The sequence below is a fragment of the Eumetopias jubatus genome, unplaced genomic scaffold (assembly GCF_037043125.1).
Source record: "Eumetopias jubatus isolate StellerSeaLion01/CBP00866 unplaced genomic scaffold, mEumJub1_p1.0 scaffold_15, whole genome shotgun sequence".
Taxonomy (NCBI): Eukaryota; Metazoa; Chordata; class Mammalia; order Carnivora; family Otariidae; genus Eumetopias; species Eumetopias jubatus.
The window spans coordinates 58,920,166-58,939,663 of NW_028274821.1; the positions used below are offsets into that span (position 1 = coordinate 58,920,166).

The window sequence follows — 19,498 nt, forward strand, 5'->3', positions numbered from 1 at the left end:
GAGACCCAAAGAGAACAAACAGCAAAATGTTAACAATTGTTGAACCTAGATGAAGGTACACAGGTATTCACTGTGCATTCCTTCAACTTTTCTGCCTATTTGAAATTTTTCCTAATAAAGAGATGGTAGAGGGGACTGTTTTGAGAAGAATAATCGACTATATTCACGAAACTGCTCTTCCTAGGCCAAATAATCTTATATCCCTAGTAGCCAGATTGTGGTCTCTAAATGCCATTTCTAACTAAATGGAACTATGACTCACTGGAAAAAATAGCTGATACCAGCTCTAGTCTAGGAGTGCACAAATGAGCCTGGAACATTTTACCATATCAAATAGCAAGAAACCTTAAGGGTTGTGTCAAAAGGACTCATTCCCACTGGCCAAAATAGGACAATTTAAAAATGATAAAAAAAAAGCCAACAATTGAGACACATCATACTTGTGTTAAATTATGAGTTCATAATGGTACTATTAAAACAAAACAAAACAAAACAAAACCGGGGCACCTGGGTGGCTCAGTTAGTTAAGCATCCAACTCTTGATTTCGGCTCAGGTCATGATCTGAGTTGTGAGATTGAGCCCTGCATGAGGCTCCGCACTGAGCATGGAACCTGCTTAAGTTTCTCTCTCTCTCTCTCTCTCTCTCCCTCTGCCCATCTGCTCACATGCTTTCTCTAAATAAAAAAAATAAATAAATAAACCCTGACATTAAAAAATATCTCATTTTTCAAGGATGCAAGGGAACTAACTCACTAAAAGCTGGGAAAATAAAAGGGAAACAAGCATTTTTCTTGCCTTTCCTACATGAAATATATCTCTGGGTAACAAACAGGTATGGAAAAGTTTCTCTTTGTAGAGGAAGGAAGGAAGAATAGAATATTATTTTCTTTTTTCTTTTTTTTTTTTTTAACTAAAACGATGGTTTTTAATGGGAACCAGAGGTATGGTTACAATTACATAGTCCGACACAAAAAACCCGTGGGTGATCAGGAGTTGAAAGGTTACAAAATAATGAGGGTAACACTGGGTACAAGAAGAAAAGCTGTTGCAGAATCTCAGGAGCCAAGCTAATATGGCCTCTCCCTGCGATCCTGTCTGTGCTCACCCCTGGAGTCCATCTTGCCAGGGCCAAAGCCACCTCTGTCCCCACCACCCCGGCCCCCTCGGAAGCCCCCACGGTCCCCGCCTCGGCCTCGGTAGCCACCCCGATCATAGCCTCCTCTGCCACCACGACGATCATCTCCATAGTTACCCCCCATATGAGAGCCTCCCGGTCCCCCTCCTGGGCCATCTGGTTTAGGGGCCTTACATTGGTTGCATTCATTCCTCCAAGAGAAATTCATGTTCTCACATATAGGATTAGGACACTTCCAGTCACCAGCTCGCTGCTGGCCGCCACCACCACCTCCTCCGCTAGGGAATCCTCCCCGGCCACCGCCACCACTGCCACCACCTCCATAGCCTCCACGGCCCATGGGTCCTCCTCGCCCTCGGCCTCCACGACCATTGCCACCACCCCGATTGAAGTCTGCTCGCCGAGTAGCAAATGAGACCTTGATGGGATTCCCAGAGAATTCTTTACCATCAAACCAGTCAATAGCTGCTTTAGCAGAAGGTGGGTCATCAAACGACACTGTTGCCTCTCCCTTCAGCTTGCCCGTTTCCCTGTCTGTGTACAGATTAATCATGGGCTGTCCTGTTTTCTTATTTGTCTTAATGATACCAATCTGCTTGAAGTAATCAGCCACAGACTCAATTGTAACATTTTCGCCCAAGCCCTGCACGAAGATGGTGTTGTTGTCTGAATTATCCTGTTCAGAGTCATGACGTGATCCCTGGTCCCGAGGGCCACCAAATTTATTGAAGCCACCACGGTCACTTCCGCCCATGCCGCCTCTGCCTCCACGGCCACCTCCACGACCTCTGGGTTCATAGCCACCGCTGCTGCGGTTGTAACCACTGCCACCGCCCCGGCCGCGGCCCCCACGGTCCTGCTGGCCTCCCCCGTAGCCACCGCCTCCACCACTCTGGTCCTGATTGCCATAACCGCCGCCACCACCACTCATGGAGGACTGATCTTGGCCATAGTTACCTCCACTGCTACTGTTGTACTGGTTCTGCTGTCCATAGCCTTGAGGGGGATTATAGGAGCTTTGCTGCTGTCCATAGCCTGGCTGCTGTCCACTATAGGTAGACTGCTGGCCATAGCCCCCACTCTGGGGCTGCCCGTAGCCGCTGCTCTGAGAACCACTACCGTAACTTCCCGAAGTGCTGCTAGGAGCTGGCTGCTGGCCATAGCCAGGATAAGAGGACTGTTGCCCATAAGATGACTGAGAACTCTGGCTACTGCCATAGCCACCGGTTGAGCCATATCCCTGGGGACCTGACTGAGTGCCATAGCCTGTGTTCTGGGTCTGTCCGTAAGAAGAACCATAGCTGCTCTGGCCATAGCCTGAAGTGTCTGCTGACTGGCCATAACCACTGTAACTCTGCTGTCCATAGGGCTGACTGCTCTGCTGGGAATAGCCCTGCCCAGGCTGGGTGGGGTAGGCCCCATAGCTTTGGGTTGCTTGTTGGGTATAGTCGTTTGAGGCCATGTCCGCGCACGCGCGCACAGGCCGACAAGCAACAAGATTCCAACACCACGGAGCACCGACGCCTCGAGGACTGAGCCTAGAATATTATTTTCTAATTCCTACATTCCCCCAGGGGACAACTGGCAATGTCTAGAGACATTTTTGATGTCACAACTAGGGGAGCTGCTACTGGCATCCAGAGATGCTGCTAAACATTCTACAATGCACAGACAGCCACCTCACAATAAAGAATGATCTGGCCCCGGGGCGCCTGGTTGGCTCAGTCGTTTAAGTGTCTGCCCTCCCCTCCGCTCAGGTCATAATTCCACGGTCCTGGGATGAAGCCCCCGCATCAGGCACCCTACTCAACGGGAGTCTGCTTCTCCCTCTCCTTCTGCCCGCCCGCAACTGTGCTCTCTCTCTCTCTCAAATAAATAATTACGATCTTATTTTTTTTTAAAGATTTTATTTATTTGAGAGAGAGAGAATGAGAGATAGAGAGCACGAGAGGGAAGAGGGTCAGAGGGAGAAGCAGACTCCCTGCTGAGCAGGGAGCCCGATGTGGGACTCGATCCCGTGACTCCAGGATCATGACCTGAGCCGAAGGCAGTCGCTTAACCGAGCCACCCAGGCGCCCCTAAATAATTAAGATCTTAAAAAAAAAAAAAAAATCCCGGCTGATGCTCCTTCTTTCCACTGAACTGACTGACTCTGGATACTAAATCAATCAGCAAGCTTTCCCGTATTAGTTGAATGTTTCCTCCTCTCCTTCCTCTTATCCCTGTCCTAGCTCAGTCTCTTCGCCTTTCCTGACAGAAGCACTGGCAAGTCTCCTTGCCTCCATAGGACAACCACAGTGATCTTTCGAAAACAGGATCCTGGCCCCTCTGCTTGGAATTATTACCACCAACAATAGTAACTCTCAAATTTAGATAAACGGTCAGATATATGTGAATTATCTGTTATAATATTATTTTAACAAAATGAAGCATAAATTCCTAGTGTTTATAGATCTCATACAACTATAGAAATCAAACTTACAAATTAAATAGTTGTGGATGCTAACATTAAGGTCATGAATGAGTTTGTTTTGCTGAGACCAAACAAGGCCCAGGCATATGTTGTTCTCAAGACTGGCCCGTCTCCACTGGCTCGGACGATGGTGAAGCTCTCCCACTCTCTCTCCAGAGCTGTGCGAAACCTTCTCTTGTACGGTGCACGGGCACAGCCTCTGGCCTTCTCTCCACTCTAAGGCACGGTTTGTAATCTAAGACTGCTTTTTCTCTATTCATTAGCCTTGGACAATTAAACAGAACTCGGCTCCATCTCTCATAAACACGGGCCAGGGCTCTGTCAGAAGGCGAGCACCCACATGGATGCAGACTGTGCTTGTATAAATTTCCTTTCCATCTTACCACAAAAACAGAAATGCAGTACTTGAGAATTTTTGAAAAGAATTCAGCCTTCCTCCCTCAAGCTGCGTCGCAGCCCGTTTCCCTTCGGAGACCTGCAGCCTCCACTCCCGCCGCCCTCCATTCCGCCGCTAGGTGGCAAGCTGCTCAGTGCCGCCCACAATCGCTTGCCCCGGAGGCGTCCGCCGGATCGAGCGACGTCACTCATCCCTGGCGATAATTGGCTATTTCGCCGACGCCGGGGGGAGGAGCCAGCGGAGAACCGGAAGCGTTGGGTACGGCGGGTGCACAGTGCGTGCGCAGTCAGGGCCCCGCGCCGACTTAAAAGAGGCCAGCTGCAGCTCCTCCTCCAGCCTGAGGGGGCAGACCGGATTCCTACGAGGTGGAGGGCGGAACGTCCTGAGAGGGGTCACACTGATAAGGGCTGGGCCACACTGAGGGGAGGAGTCACGTTGAGAGGAGGGGTCACAATGACTGGTGGAGTCACTCTGAGAGGTGGGGTCTCATTGTGTGGGAGGGGTGTCGCACTTAGGGGGTCTGGTACACGCTGACGGAGGCAGTATTGTACTGAGGAACGGTCCCTGTGAACGGGGGGATCTCACTGAGGAAGAGAGGGGTCTCCGAAGGGGAGGCCTCCTGGAGGGGCGGGGTTTTGCCAAGGGGTGGGATCCCACAGGAGGAGGGGCTTCCGGACAGGTGGAGGCTTCTCTGCAGAGAGATAGGGCCGTTTGGAGGAAAGAGTAAGAGGAAGGTTCGGGCTGGGTGGTCACTGGGCGGATACTCTCTTTCTTTGTACTTTATTCGAGGGAGGCGGGATGGAGTAAGAAGGTGTAGGCCACACCAGGGACGGACTGGCCACCGGCTCACTATACAGGCCTGAGGCACCACAACCGCCGGAGAAGGGAGAAAGTGTCAGGGAATCCAGAGGTGTAGGGGTCGAGACCTGGGAAATGGGCAGGCTGGGCCAGAGCGGAGGCCGGGAAGGTAGGCAGGTTGCTGGGCTACCTCCGATTGTGGCTGAACCTGAAGGGTCTACTCTTCTGCCCTGCTGGCCCACGGAGCCCAGGAATCCGGAGGCTTCCTGAGCCCGGCTGTCCTCAGACAGTGGCCTGAGGGTGGGAGGAGGGAAAGGACTCCCAGGGCAGCTAAAAGACATTTGAGCTGCGCGTACGCACAATCAGTCCATAATTCCCTTCAGTTATTCAGCTCGGGCCAGAACTAATTCGGCCTCGACGTACCAGACCCACTCGCTTAGGGTGTCGCGGCCACCGGTTGGGGGTTGTGTACCTGAGGGGGCGTGGCCGCTGCCCGTGGGCCGGACTGGAAGGAGTTAAGCGGAGGCCCGGCTCAGCCCCGCCCCCGGCAGGCCGCGGAGCCTGAACCCCAGCGGCGAAGCGGAGCCGCTGCCGCCCGCCCGCCCGCCCGCCTCCGCCTGCGGGGAACCCGCCCGCCCGCCTGCCCGGCGGCGCCCAGGAGAGACACCGCCACCGCCCGGCCCAGGCCCAGGCCCAGGCCCTGCGCAGAGCGAAGCGGAGCGGCGTCTACCCGGGCCCTGCAAGCCGGCGCGGCGGGGGCGGGCCCAAGATCTTCCGCGGATCTTCCATTCTCCAGGGCAGGAGCGGGAGCCCCAGCGTCCCGGATCGGGCTGGGCGCACGCCCATGGCAAGCGCGGCCTGCCCGGGCCCCGGGGACCCTGCCATGTGAGGCAGGCCCGGGCTGGGGGCCCGGCCATGGCCGGGGAACGGCCCCCACTGCGGGGCCCTGGGCCAGGGCCCGGAGAGGCGCCGGGGGAGGGGCCCCCGGGACCGGGGGGCACGGGTGGAGGCCGCGGCCGCCCCTCCTCCTACCGGGCTCTCCGCAGCGCCGTGTCAAGCCTGGCGCGCGTGGACGATTTCCACTGCGCCGAGAAGATCGGGGCCGGCTTCTTCTCTGAGGTCTACAAGGTAGGATCAGCAGAGGGGCGGGACCGAGCCTTAGACGGGAGGCTGGAACTAGGGGACCCAGACCCGGACGACCCGCGCGACCTGGCGGATCTGCCCTGGACTCGCCAGCCTATGCCGCCCCCAGGTTAGGCACCGACAGTCAGGGCAAGTCATGGTGCTGAAAATGAACAGACTCCCCAGTAACCGGGGAAACACGCTACGCGAGGTGCAGCTGATGAACCGGCTCCGACACCCCAACATCCTAAGGTGAGCGGCCCCAGCCGCTTGCTGAGAAGCTTGCTGGGAGAAGAGGAAAGATCCCGCGGGAAAAGTGGAAACTGTAGAGGGCCTGGACTCTTACAGCCTACCCTCCTATCTTCTCCATCCTCTTCCAGGTTCATGGGGGTCTGTGTGCACCAGGGGCAGCTGCACGCTCTTACAGAGGTGAGGATGGGCCAGGAAGGAGGGGACCCCCAACACCACCAAGGGGAGAGAGAATGTCCGCGCCCAGTGCATCTACAGAGGACTACTGAGAGGCAGCAGGACCTCCTCCCATGAGAGGCTTCCCTGAACTTCCTTTGGGCTAATCACAAATAAAATGCCTCAGCTGGTCACATTCTCTATATGCGCTATAACAATGCTGTCCAATAGAACTTTCTGTAGTGATGAAAATCTTCTATAGCTACATGTGGCTAGGGAGCAGTAGAAATATGACCAGTGTGACTGAGGAACTAAATGTTTAATCTTATTTAAACTTAATAATTTAAATAGTTGCACATGTCTTGGACAGGACAGCCCTAGAATATGAGTGGGGGACCCTAGAGCACAGACTCACCCTTCTGACCTTTGTGATCCCTCCTCCTGAGTGTCCCCTGGCTTATAAGTGGGAGACCTAGAATACAGGCGGAAACCTTAACATTCATTCCCCTTCTCCCCCTATGCCTCAGTATATGAATGGGGGGACCCTGGAACAGCTGCTCAGCTCCCCAGAACCCCTATCCTGGCCTGTCAGGCTCCACCTGGCTCTGGACATTGCCCGCGGCCTGCGGTACCTACATGCCAAAGGTGTATTCCACCGAGACTTAACATCCAAGGTAGGCTGGCCAGGTGGGTGGAGGCACGAAAGGGGATTTGAGGCTATTATATTGTAACCGGCCCATAGATGTTAGAATATGGGTAGTAGACCTGTTAGGATGTTGGAGTAGCAAGGCCCTGGAGAATGGGGACTGGGGTGAGGGGGAGCTCTGAGGGGCTGAGTACCACGCTATGTTTGGAGTGATAGATGATGTTGAAAGATTGGGGTGCACTGGAGAACTGGGAGATCAGAGAGGGTTGGGGTTACTGTGGAGTGACAGGGCTTTGGGGTATATATTGGGAGATCAGAGAACAGAAGGTGATGGCTTATATGTATGTCAGAACTGTCTGATCCGACGGGAAGACCGAGGCTTCACGGCTGTTGTGGGTGACTTCGGGCTGGCTGAAAAGATTCCTGTGTATAGGTGAGGTGAATGCCCCTGGGCCCCCCCAAACTTTCTAGAAGGTCCCTATCTAAGTGAAGCCCCCAGAGACATCTCCTTTGGAGTGGGGAGGGGGCTGAACTCATCCCCTTTTGTTTAGGGGGGTTATCTGAGTGGGGTGTCTCTGATCACTCTGCCCCTACCCCTGCAGGGAAGGGGCAAGAAAGGAGCCATTGGCTGTGGTAGGTTCCCCATACTGGATGGCTCCAGAGGTGTTGCGGGGTGAGCTGTATGATGAGAAGGTAAGACATCAATCCTTCAGATTCCAAGGCCTTCCAGAGACCCTTGAGATACTTTTAGAAGGCCCCATCCCAAGTCCTTTAACAGCCATACAGAATATTTAGGAGACCCCCAAATTCCTCCTTGCCCCGCTCATAGGCACCCCTCCAATGCATAAAACTATCAAGACTTCCCCCAAATTCTGACATATTCTGACAAAATTCTGACATGAAAACCGTCAGTTACTCCCGCTGACATTCTCTCCTCCCCTCAGGCCGACGTCTTTGCCTTTGGGATTGTCCTCTGTGAGCTCATTGCACGAGTACCTGCGGACCCAGATTACCTGCCCCGAACTGAGGTGAATGATGTCTCCAGGTTTGATAAGGGGGAGCTCCAGACTGGGCAGCTCATAACCGAGGAGGGTTCCCTGGAGGTTGAGGTCCTGATTGGGGATCAGAAGGCGAACCCAAGGAAGGCTGACCTGAAGGCCCCTCCTCTCTGTCCCCGCAGGACTTTGGCCTGGATGTGCCTGCTTTCCGGACCCTGGTAGGGGATGACTGCCCACTGCCCTTCCTGCTCCTAGCCATCCACTGCTGCAGTGTAAGAGCCTCTCTCTCCCTGCCCACCACCCCCATCCATCAGCTGGCAAGGCTTTCCTGTTCCAGGTGGTGGGAGGAAAACCTAGGGACCCTCTTTTGGAGCACTGAGTGAAGCTGTCCCTGTCTCTACTCATCAGATGGAACCAAGCACTCGTGCTCCCTTCACCGAAATCACCCAGCACCTGGAATGGATCCTGGAGCAGCTGCCTGAGCCAGCCCCCCTCACCAGAGCTCCCCTGACACACAGTCAGAGTAAGTGCGCATGACCTTGACCCACCTGAATTCCTTCTGCCTCTTCCTTAGAACTCAGGGGATTAAGACTAAGTGTATTTATTAGTTGGGGGGTGGGGGTATGAAAGGACATCTCAAATAAGATATTTCCAAATTCTAGAGCCAAGGGAGGGGAAGAAGGAAAGAAGAGGTAAAGGAGGGCTAGAGGTCACATCTCCCCCTGTCCAAAGTACCCAATGGGCCTCCTTTTTGTAAGCTCTGGTCCCACCAGCCTCCTGGTGAATAATGAGGCCTCAAGGAGCCATGATCAATGCTGAGAACAGTAACCACAGACTTCTCTGTCTACAGGGTCTGTTTCAAGAGGGGTTCCCTCTGCCACACTTCCTAGGCCAGACCCCCGGCTTTCCCGAAGCCGGTCAGACCTCTTCCTGCCCCCGTCACCAGAATCACCCCCCAACTGGGGGGACAATCTGACTCGCATCAACCCCTTCTCACTCCGGGAAGACCTCCGGGGAGGCAAGATCAAGCTGTTGGACACACCCAGCAAGCCAGTCGGCCCCCTGCCCCTTGTTGCACCATCACCACTGCCCTCCACGCAGCTGCCCTTGGTGACCACTCCAGAGATCCTGATCCACCCCGGGACCCCTGCCCGTCGCTGCCGCTCGCTCCCATCATCCCCTGAGCTCCCCCGACGTATGGAGACAGCACTGCCAGGTCCTGGCCCTCCCTGCGTGGGCCCCTCGGCTGAAGAAAGAATGGAGTGTGAGGGCAGTAGCCCTGAGCCAGAACCCCCAGGACCAGCTCCCCAGCTGCCCCTGGCCGTGGCCACAGACAACTTCATCAGCACTTGTTCCTCAGCCTCCCAGCCCTGGTCCCCTAGATCAGGACCTGTCCTTAACAACAACCCCCCGGCTGTGGTGGTGAACTCCCCACAGGGCTGGGCTGGGGAGCCGTGGAACCGGGCCCAGCATAGCCTGCCCCGGGCAGCAGCCCTGGAGCGGACAGAACCCTCACCGCCCCCTTCAGCTCCCCGGGAGTCTGATGAGGGGCTGCCCTGCCCTGGCTGCTGTCTTGGCCCTTTCAGCTTTGGCTTCCTGTCCATGTGCCCCCGCCCCACACCAGCTGTTGCCCGCTACCGCAACCTGAACTGTGAGGCGGGCAGTCTCCTCTGCCACCGAGGGCACCACGCCAAGCCTCCCACACCCGGCCTGCAGCTGCCCGGGGCGCGCTCTTAGCAGTGGGGCCTGTGGTCTCTGGCCTCTAACTTTGGCCTTCAGGAAGCCCTGTGAGGACTGAGCACACATGTTGGACAGTGCCAGCCCCAGATGGGCTGACCGGCTCTGCTCCCCATGTAGGGGAGCCTCAGCATGGATTCAAGGGACGGAACATTTCCTATCCAGCCCCTGGGTTTGCTCTTCTGTGGGCGATCACTGAACCAGACAAAGCATTGCTGACACATGAGACTAACACGTGCAATTATTTAAAAATATTTCAATAAAACTGCCTGGCTGGCTCCGGGCTGCCCCTATCCACTCAGCCCATGCGCCCTCCTCCACCCCCCTGCAATTCCACCATAGGAAGTTCTTGGGGAGGCCAAAATCTAACGACTTCTTCACCCGTTTCCCAGGAACAGTCCAGTTTCTGGGGCAGGATTTCAAGCAGGCAGCAGGCTGGCTAGAAGTGTTGGGCATGGATCAGCCCTTGGCTGGGCACTGCCCAGGCGGAGTGACAGGGCACTGGAGGGAGATGATCTTAGGGCCTGCAGACTGCAGTTAGGGGTGAGGAGTACAGGCTCTTGTTGGCATGAGTACCTATAAGAGTAAAGCACCGGTGAGCTCTGCAGTTGACTGTTAATAAGAGCATTCATCCAGCTCATCCCACCTCCCTGGACAGCCACATCACCAGCCTCCCTTCAGGTCCAGACCTTTCCTGCCCGACCCCCGGACCCCCGTTACATAAGCAGACCAAGACCTTGAAGGCTGTAGAGGTGACCGTCACTCAGGAATAAGTTTTACCCCTGGCTTCTGAGCCCTTGCTCTTGAGTTCCTCTCCCTCCCTGCTCCCCAACTCCCATGCCTCAGTCGATTTGTCATGCTTACCCAACTCAGGGCAAAAAGTGGTCCCTATCTGGATGCTTGAAAGCTGCCATCTCACAGATGCAGGGATGAGGAGAACTACAGTCCTCCAGCTGCATTCTTGGCCACTTGCTTTGTACGTTGTAACATCTTGAGCTTTCACCATAATACCTAAAGATTGGTGAGGTAGAACTTGGTTAAGCCCTGCCCCTCCTCTCCCCCCCTCCCTTCTCTCCCCTTGCCCTGCATTAAACACAATGAAGTTCTAACTTGCCCAGCCTGCCTAAGGCCATGTTTGGGTATGGTTCAGGGACAGATGTCTACTCCAACTCAGGCTTTAGGACCAGGGGAGGGGGAAATCACCCAAGGTATTAAAGATGGAAACTCCATAGGGAACATAGGAGATGACTCCCCTGTTTCAGGGTCCCTGGAGTTGACCTTCAGAGTTATCCCACTGCTCCCTCATCTCCCTGAGGCAACTCTAGTGCCCCAAGAGTCCCTGACTGAGGAAGTGACACCTCAGTTTGGGTAGCCTTGTCAAGAGATGGGAAGTTAGAATGCCAGGGTTCGTGAGCTGTGAAGTCCTAGCTAAAGCCTCAGCTTCTCCCTCTGAGAGAAAGACGAGATAGGTCCCAACTTAGTAACTTAAAAAAAAAAAAAAGGGCCTGGGACTGCCAGGTACTGGGAAGGGGCCAGAAAAGAAGACTGTCCTAAAGAGTTTTAAGTAAAGGGAATGGACAAGTAGGCAATTACAATATTGACTTGTGAGTTTTGAGAGCAGGACCTCCCAAAACTTTGGGAGTAGGAGGGGAATCTCATCACTATGTCTTTATGAAGGAATTATGGAGTTGAATATGTCCAGAAGTCCCAACAGACTTACCAAAAGGCCTGTTTACCGTCAGCCTGCGGCAACCTCCTAGAGTTGTGAACAGTCCAAAATGAACCAGGCGGACTAATTTGTGTCAACATCTTCCTTGCACTGTTGAGGTTTCTAAGCTGAGGGGAGATTCAGAGAGACAAGAGGTATGTGGAGAATGATGAGAAATATTCCGGTGCAGGGGGGGCCAGTGTAGGGAGGAGGGGACGTGGGCCGATGGAAGAAGATGAGCACAATAGGGAGGTCTCTGAGCTTTGACAAGAGGACTGTCTGGCGCAAGACATCAGCTCATCGGTGACCTGTCCCTGCGGCCTTCGAGCGCCACCTTGTAGGTGCAGGCTCGCCCTTCAGTTCACCTCCCAGCTGGGTAAGAATTTCTGCCAGCCTTTGAAGGGGAGTCATTCCATGGGTGGCTCTGGTCATAATGAGCCAGTCCCAGCAATCCAGCCCACCAGATATGGGACCTCTCTGCCTGAGAGGCCAAGAGAGTCAAAGAAGCTGTTAAGCAGCCCTGGAAAGGGGACCAGAAAGCTGAGATGAGAAACAATTTCAAGTAAAGATGGTTCATGAGCTTCGACTCTCGTGCCAACTCCGGCCAGTTGGTAGGGGCCGCCTGGAGCACTGCGCTGAGAAGCTGCATGGCAAAGGAACGCATGCCCTGTGTGCACTGCTGTTTCTGACTCGGTGACATCTATCCCTTTACCTAAGAGTACCCGCTACAGTCTGTGAACAAGGTATGCTTACTGAAAAAGAATAACCATCACTGAATGCGGCCAGGTCAGAGGACAGAGATTTACAGTGGTCTTGGCTCTCCTGCCAACTTCTCTCCGTATATGAGATGTAAAAGCAGCTCCTCTCGTTCAGTGTCCATCCCACGGGACAGCAGGTATCTATAAACCAGAAAGAATGTGACAGCACAGCCCAGACCCAGGAGGGAGATCTCCTCATTTAGGATGAAAGTGACAGTTCCTCAGTCTGGTTACTAACAGTGCCCACCTTGGTCTAGTCCCAGCACCTTCACTGACATCTAGCCCTTCATCTTTGCCATCTGTCTTTGGCATCCCCTGGGAATGCCATTCCTATTCATATTTAGTAAAAGTCTTTAATATTCACAACCTCACTCCTTAACAGTCTAGGAGGTTTATTTTAATAGGGTGGTGATACTATTCCCAATTTCTGAATGATTGCAGTCTCCCCCCCACACTTTGGCTGACCTCACCTGGGCCCCCCATAAGTGTTCAATAGGCCTCTTAATCATCTCAATCGCTCCCTAAAGCATTCCTTGCTGCGTATTCAAAACTTGCTCACACCCTCCAAGCTGCTAGCCACCTCCTTCCCTCTCTCCACACCTCTACAAGTAATAACCTTGGTTGCTGTTCTGCTGAAATTGTCAGACTCTTGATACGAACTCTCTCCGTTTCCTTCCCTTCCACCCCAAAACCTGCCGCTGCTCTGTTCCTCTGTTCCTGACTATCTCTAAGCAAGAAACATCCCTCTTTCTTTCACAACCCATACCCCAATTTGTGCTCCTGATCGCAACCCCCCTCTCTCATTGCTCTGTTCCAGGAGTCCTACCTGCGGCACTCAAAGATCCTTCCTTCCTTCCTTCCCCAGCTCCCTCTCTTCTGTCTACATTGTCTCTTGCCCTCACCCAGCTACCTTCTTGAGTTTCTGTCCTATGGCAACTAAAAAGAATACGAAGTCGGTGCGGCCAGATGGAAGAGGGTGAGAGGGTAAGTGGCATGCTGAAAGGTAGGCAGGGACCTTGGAAACCAGGCTAAGGATTTTTTTTATTTTCATATTACAAGGAAAAGTAAGTCAATGTAGGGTTTTACATAGAGAAGTTTTGTTCACTGGCTATATCCCAAGTGCTTGGGCACAATGTTTGGACATATAGTATGTATGCCATAACTTTTGATGTAATTAACTGGAATGACATGATCAGATTTTTGTTTTTAAAGGATTACCCTGGCTGCCACGTGACAAGTGGATGGGGGGAGGGGGAGAGGATGTTTAGGAGAAATGATGCAGCAAGCCGTTGCAGTGATCCTTGCAAAAGATGGGGGTGGGCAGAAATGTGAACGGACTCAGTGGTGGAAAATGGAGGGAATTCTTCTGACGGAGTAGGGCACCTGCTAAAAGTGAGAGAGGTGGTAGGATAAGGAGCTCAAGCGGAGAGCAAGCCGACCACTGCACAGCTGCCAGGCGGCCTGAGGAACGGGCTGAGGTTGAGACTAGAGTTTTGGTGGCACCAAGCAGAATGATAGCACAATACAGCACACCTGGGTGCGGCAGGAGCAAGGGGGGAGTTCATCCAGAGTTGAGATATTGCCACTCTGGTGCACCAGAAGGACAACAGAACAAAGGAGCCAGTGGCTAAAGTGATGGGCCCCAGAAGCCAAGATGGGCAGACAGAGAAGTGACAGCCGAGGCAAAGGGAGGAAACGGGAGACAGCGGGTTGGAGTCATCAATGAGGTTGAAGAAGAAGTGTGGGGAAAGCCTGGAGCAGGCAGCTGTAGTCAGAGTGGAGGTCTGAAACCAGCCTTCCAGCAGAAGAGCTGAGGTCTGGGGTGCAGCTGAGGGAATGGCCTGGGGGTGGCGGGGACTGAGGGTCACAGGGAATGAGAAGGCTAAAGACACGAGGGCTGGGGGTGTCTGCACATCAGTTCGCCCTCTTAAGCCTTGGGGGAATCTCCCGATGCCCCTTGAGCTAGACAGAGCCGAACCTGGACCATAGGTAACCAGTGCATGAACATTCCAGTTGCCTTGGGCCTGGCTCCCTGCCTCGAACCTCAGCCTGCTTCTTGCACAGCCTCTCCCCTTTTCTGTGGCCCCCTCCCTCATCCCCACATACTGCCTGGGCTCCTGCCTTCAAAATAGATGAACTCTCCACCCCAGCTCCTCACCCCTACCCACCTCATTGTGAGCGCCACCCACACCAGAGAGCTTCAGCTACCTTGCCCCACCGCCACACCGCACCTCATCAATCAGTAATTCTTAACCCTTGGGGAATCTCAGATGTAGTGAGAAATAATTAAAGCTATAGACCCTCTCTTTAGAAAAATGTGCAACCAATTCCACGTCCCAACTCAGGGGGTTCCCAGATCTTTGACACTGCTATCAAGGGCACTTGAGTTTGGTGCTTTGGACAGTGTGATCTGCATTTCCAGCAGCCAACCTCCTTCCTCCTACAGGATCTGCCTGAGAGTTCTGTGAGTCGCCCTAAATCCAGAAAGCAGCTTGATCCTCCTCTCTATTGGCCACCACTCTCACTTGCTATCCCTTTTCTCAACAACTCAATGACCCCCTGACAGATAGACCCCTGCCACGAGTGTCTCCTCACTTCAATCCATCCCTCACAGCAGACCCTCCCATCTCTCCTCTCCCAGAGCGGATACCTGCTAAGGGGCATGTGAATAAGGGCTTCAATGTGGCCTGCATGCTGCTCAGCCTCTGCTCCAAGGTCATCCTCTGCACCTCCTTACTTTGCAAGGCCTCCTCTGTCTTCTCCTTCTCAGACCAGCAGGCCTGTAACTGCTCTTGGGTAGCCTGGCAAACCTTCTGTTCCTCCTGTAGTGCTTCCTGACTCTGGGCTAGTTCCCTCCTGGACCCCTGCAGATCCTCTTCCTTCTTCCCCAGCTGGGTTATCTTTAGGTGGAGCTGCTGTCTCAGGCTGCTGTTAGTGGTTTCCAGAACACTGTTCGTCTGCTGGAGCTGCTGAGACACCTGCAGATCTGTTCGGCCATAATGAGAGATTTGGAGGACATCTTGAGCCATGCCCTGGTGCCCTGAGACTTCAGCGTCAGTCCTTTTTCTGCTTCTTGCAAATTTTTGCAAAACAGGCTGAAATATAAGATCTGACTACCTCAAGCTTAAGGAGGTACTGGATTAGGTAAGGACAATTTAGGAAGACACCACACTCTAAAACAGACCTGGCTAGAAACTAGATGAAAAGCTAAGGATATGGTGGTAGTGACTCTGGGCCCTGCCTGGAGGAAGGGCAGCTGTTGGGGAGAGAGTAGGGGAGAAAATTGCTTGGGGCAAGTGGGAAATGGGGGACATCCATACTCACAGCGCACTCCCAGGCAGATGGCGGCCACCCCTAACAGCAGGCAGGTGAGGAGCAGGCCAAGAAGGAGGTACTGCGTACAGGCTGCGCGGCCTTCGGGAGACAGTGGGATGAAGGGCAGAGAGCCCCAGGAAAGTTTAGAGACTGAGGGGGCTGGGTGGGGGTGGGGGATATTCATGGGAAAGAGCACCCTCAGAGGATGTGGTGCCGGCATGGTGGGTTTTGTGGGGTAGTGAATTTCCGCAGGCAGCGGAAGGAAGATGTTCCAGAATAAGGGCTGGGATCGTTACTGGTAAGGATTGAGGGGCGCTATCTGGTAGGATGGGAACTAAATCTCAGACGGAGACAGAGGACAGGGGTATGTGAATGGGGACCACTGTAAAGGGGGTGGAGGGAAGATCTGGGTCAACCTGTGGGAATGATACATATGGGTATAGGGGTCAAAGAGGCAGTCCGGAAGGCTGCTCCCCGGGCTCACTCTAGGTCCCGGGCCCGCACATCGCCGGGCCCAGCATCAGCCCCGCTGGGACCGCGCCAGCACCGTACTTGGTGACAACCCCGCGGGGCGTAGCGGGGTCGGCGAAGTGGGAAAGGCCGCCCCGCCCGAGGCCCCGCCCCGCCCCGCGTGCCAGAGCGCCGGCGGGGCCGCGGAGGGCGCGCGCAGGCGGGGAGGGCTGGGTACTCACCCGCGAGGAGCCTCCCGGCAGCTGGTGACGTCACGGAGCTCCAGGACGCAGTTGGCCGCTCCGACTGGAGCCCTGAGGACCCGCAGCGAGTCCAGTTTGAAGAATGGAAGCCCCGGGAAATTCCCCTTCTTTCTACCCTCTCCCCCTCCTCCTCCCCCTCTCCCTCTCCAGTCTGGCCCGAGAAGCCTTCTGCGACATCCTGAGATGCTCTGGGACACCCTTAGCACTCTCCGGAGTCCCGCATCTCCCCCAGGACTCTTGTGTCTCTCCTGGGTCTTACTACATCCTCTCCCCCGGGACCCCTTCCTCTCCCTCCTGGGTCTCCCCTTAGGTTTTACTCAGCACCCCCCATCTGCCTGCCCCAAACCTTCTCCCGAGAAGTGCTCTCATCCCTCTCCCCTACCCTCTTTTCTCTGTCCCGTGACTCCCTATTTCCCATTCGAATTCATCTCCCCACAGGGGCTGCCCCGATCTCTCCTAGGAGCCCTTTTCTCCCCACTGGACCTCCACCTTGCCCCGGGGAGCTTTATTCTTCCTTGGTTCCCATTTATCCAGGGCTCATTCTTCTCTTTCCTAAGCACGCTCCTCCTTTCCCAGGGATATTATGTCTCCCCCGCCGCCCCCACCCGCTCAAGAATACCGTGGAGTCCCAGCTCAAGACACACACACACACCACACACCCCCCACACACCCCACCCTGTCAAACATACATCCTCTGGACTCTCCGTACCTGCTTTGTCCCCTACTCCAGAAGAAGCCGAGCTCAAGGGCCCACCTGAGACTGAGGGCACTTGTACATTCTCGTAGGTGAGTTCCTCATCCTCATCAGTCTCTGGGTCTGGAGAGGAGAGAAAAGGTGGAGGTGGGGGTGGGGTCATGAGGGAGCTTGGGGATGCAAAATCAAAGAGATGCCTCTTTCACCCTTACCCTGTCCTAACCGGCTGGAGATGCTCTTCTTCAGGGGAGCCTTCACGAACCGCAGGTCTGCATAGGTGATGGCCTCTGCCATTGCCCTGAGCACCTCTGCTCCCACCCGTCTCCTCCTTCATCCACCAACTCAAAGCTTCTCTTGACACTGTCCCCTCTGTCCCTTCACGCTCTTAGGCTCTGTGTTCCTTCTGTGACTGCACAGCTTAATGCTTTGCCCTGTGACTTCTAGTTACAAAAGAGGAAGATGTGAACAAGTGTCAGACAGATGGGTTCAGTGAAGCAGATTGCATCCCTGATGGGGTGGTTTCCAGAGGGACAGGGGATGGGAAACTGAGGTCCAGAACATGGACGTAGAGCCTGGAGGTGTCACTGGATCACTACTTAGACCTGTCCCTTCGTCCTGCCTGTGCTCCCCCTTCATGCATCCCACACACACTTTGGCAGTGCTGCACTCAAAATGCATGTCCTCCTGATCATCTACCCTGATTTGCCCTTGCTCTTCTCTTGGCTGCTATGTCCACAGGCTTATCCACGTGTTGTCAGAGCTCTTTTGTGCCCAGTTGAACCCAGAGGATCTCCCAAAGTAGAGCTCCATCCTCCCCATCATACTGGGGGATCCTAGTGTGGAGCCTCTGCTCTTCATCATCCTAGGGTTCCCAGCAGGTCTGGGCTCCCCGAAAGGGGGCTTTGATTTGGTGGAGCTCATTTCCCTATCAGTTTGGAGGCTTTCAGGGTAGACCGAGCTCCCTTCCTGCTGTAGTCCTGCAGAACTGCTGAGGATCTCACACACAGGGAGGTTCTCACTCCAAAGCCCTTCCTGAGAATGTGGCAGCGCTTTGGAGGATGCAGAGGATCTGGGACCACACTGTTTCTCTTCTATAAACCCCCCTAGATTCCCTCTTCACAGCCTTTCCCTGGCCTTGTCCAGCCTTGTTCCCTCCTGATCACACCTTTGGCCAATCAGCCCCTTCCCCATCCCATCCTGCCCCCTGCTGGACTCATGGCATCCTGTGTCCAGACATCTGAGCTGGATCCAGCAAGCTGAGTCCAGGAGGCACAGGCTTGGGGATAGGCCTGGGCTGGGGGTGAGGATGAGGGACAACCCGAGCTTGTGCACCTTTGGAAAAACCTGCAGCACTGAGCCCTTATGCACCCTTGTGGGGGGTCAGGGCAGATGAGCAAAGGAGTTGAGTGGGGATGAAGAAGGGTAGTGGCTTCCTAGAAGGGAGGCAAGGAAAGGGCTGGGTGCTGAGCTCACAGACTCTGGACCTGAGGTTTTGATATTTTCTTGGTTTTGTTTTATTTTGTTTTCTTACTTACCTAAAGTTCTTCCCTTAAAAAGTCTCAATATTGTCCCTTTACACCCAGCCCCAAGCAAAAAGGGGGTGTTTGTGGGAGAAGACCAAGGGCTTGAGGCCCTCATGGGTGGTGAAGGCCTGGCTGATAGAAGGGAGGGAAACCGGCAGGGGAAGGAGGGTTGTTGAGCATGGTTCAGTGGTGCTCCCTAACATTCTTTTACCAAGCAATGACCCCAAAAGGGCTTACTTCTGTGGGGGCGAAGAGGCTGAGGCAAGACAGGCTACGTGGGTGGGAAAAAACCCACTTGCAGGGAGGGGCATCTGCCCCCGCAGAACCTCTTCACATGCTGCACCTGTGGGGAGGAAAAAGGAAGGGGAAAGAGGTCCTTGCCGCATGCTGACAGCTGTAGTGTATGACTAGTGGTGTGTGGAGGGGTTGTAACGGGCCCTGCGGATCTGCTGAGAGCTCCGCCCGGCAACACCACCCAGCCCTCGCAGAGAAAGTGCCCACTGAGGTAGGAAAGCACATTTGTCACCTGAGAAGAGGCAGGTGTATGCGTGAGTGTGCGTGTGCACGTGTGAACATGCATCCTCAGGTCTCTGTGGTCCATCGGGGTGTCTGTGTGAGGTGCACCTCTATGTGAGAGGGCCTGCTGGAAGGGTTAAGCTCAGAGGATTCTGTGGGCTGAAGGGTGCCTGTGATGGCTGTTATTTTTTTCCATGGCAGGGAATGAGGAGCCATTTGCAGAAAAGTCTTAAAAGGTCATGGGGACAGATGATAGAAATATTTCTTTTCTCAAGCTCACTGTTTCCTAAGGTGACCCTGCAGCTGTTAACCATCCTTGCTTAATTAAAGTTTCCAACAACCCTCCCCCAGTCCCCCTATCAGGGCTTCCTCCAGATAACAGACGGTGGGGGGAGTTGGTGGCTCCCTGGGGGCCTCTGGGGCCTGTGAGCCTGAGTGGGAACATATAGAACAGCTGGGGGCGGGGGGGGGGCAGTTGGGGTACTTGGAGTAGTGTACGGGGGTGGGGGCAGCACATATGTAGATCAGTTGCAGGAACATTTGCAGGAATTCAGTAAAC

The 19,498-nt window shown here is 54.4% G+C and overlaps 2 protein-coding genes and 1 pseudogene across 2 annotated transcripts; 1 reads left to right on the forward strand and 2 right to left on the reverse strand.

Annotated features, from left to right (window-relative positions):
- Nucleotides 1-1,068: 1,068 nt before the first annotated feature.
- LOC114218265 (RNA-binding protein FUS pseudogene) lies at nucleotides 1,069-2,661 on the reverse strand (annotated as a pseudogene).
- Nucleotides 2,662-5,419: 2,758 nt separating this feature from the next.
- Nucleotides 5,420-10,013, forward strand: TESK1 (testis associated actin remodelling kinase 1). The gene is made up of 10 exons (XM_028115219.2): nucleotides 5,420-5,932; nucleotides 6,057-6,178; nucleotides 6,307-6,355; nucleotides 6,859-7,005; nucleotides 7,328-7,410; nucleotides 7,580-7,670; nucleotides 7,922-8,005; nucleotides 8,158-8,247; nucleotides 8,384-8,498; nucleotides 8,826-10,013. Exons 1-10 carry the CDS (start codon nucleotides 5,720-5,722, stop codon nucleotides 9,710-9,712), a joined length of 1,881 nt encoding a protein of 626 aa, XP_027971020.1. The 5' UTR covers nucleotides 5,420-5,719; the 3' UTR covers nucleotides 9,713-10,013.
- CD72 (CD72 molecule) lies at nucleotides 9,958-19,028 on the reverse strand. Its single transcript, XM_028115220.2, has 10 exons — nucleotides 18,661-19,028; nucleotides 17,113-17,340; nucleotides 16,916-17,023; nucleotides 16,186-16,257; nucleotides 15,503-15,592; nucleotides 14,829-15,164; nucleotides 12,174-12,319; nucleotides 11,433-11,548; nucleotides 10,577-10,723; nucleotides 9,958-10,288 (listed from the first exon to the last, which is right to left on the reverse strand). The coding sequence occupies exons 2-9, from the start codon at nucleotides 17,192-17,194 to the stop codon at nucleotides 10,582-10,584; spliced, it is 1,092 nt and encodes a 363-aa protein (XP_027971021.1). The 5' UTR covers nucleotides 17,195-17,340; nucleotides 18,661-19,028; the 3' UTR covers nucleotides 9,958-10,288; nucleotides 10,577-10,581.
- Nucleotides 19,029-19,498: the final 470 nt, after the last annotated feature.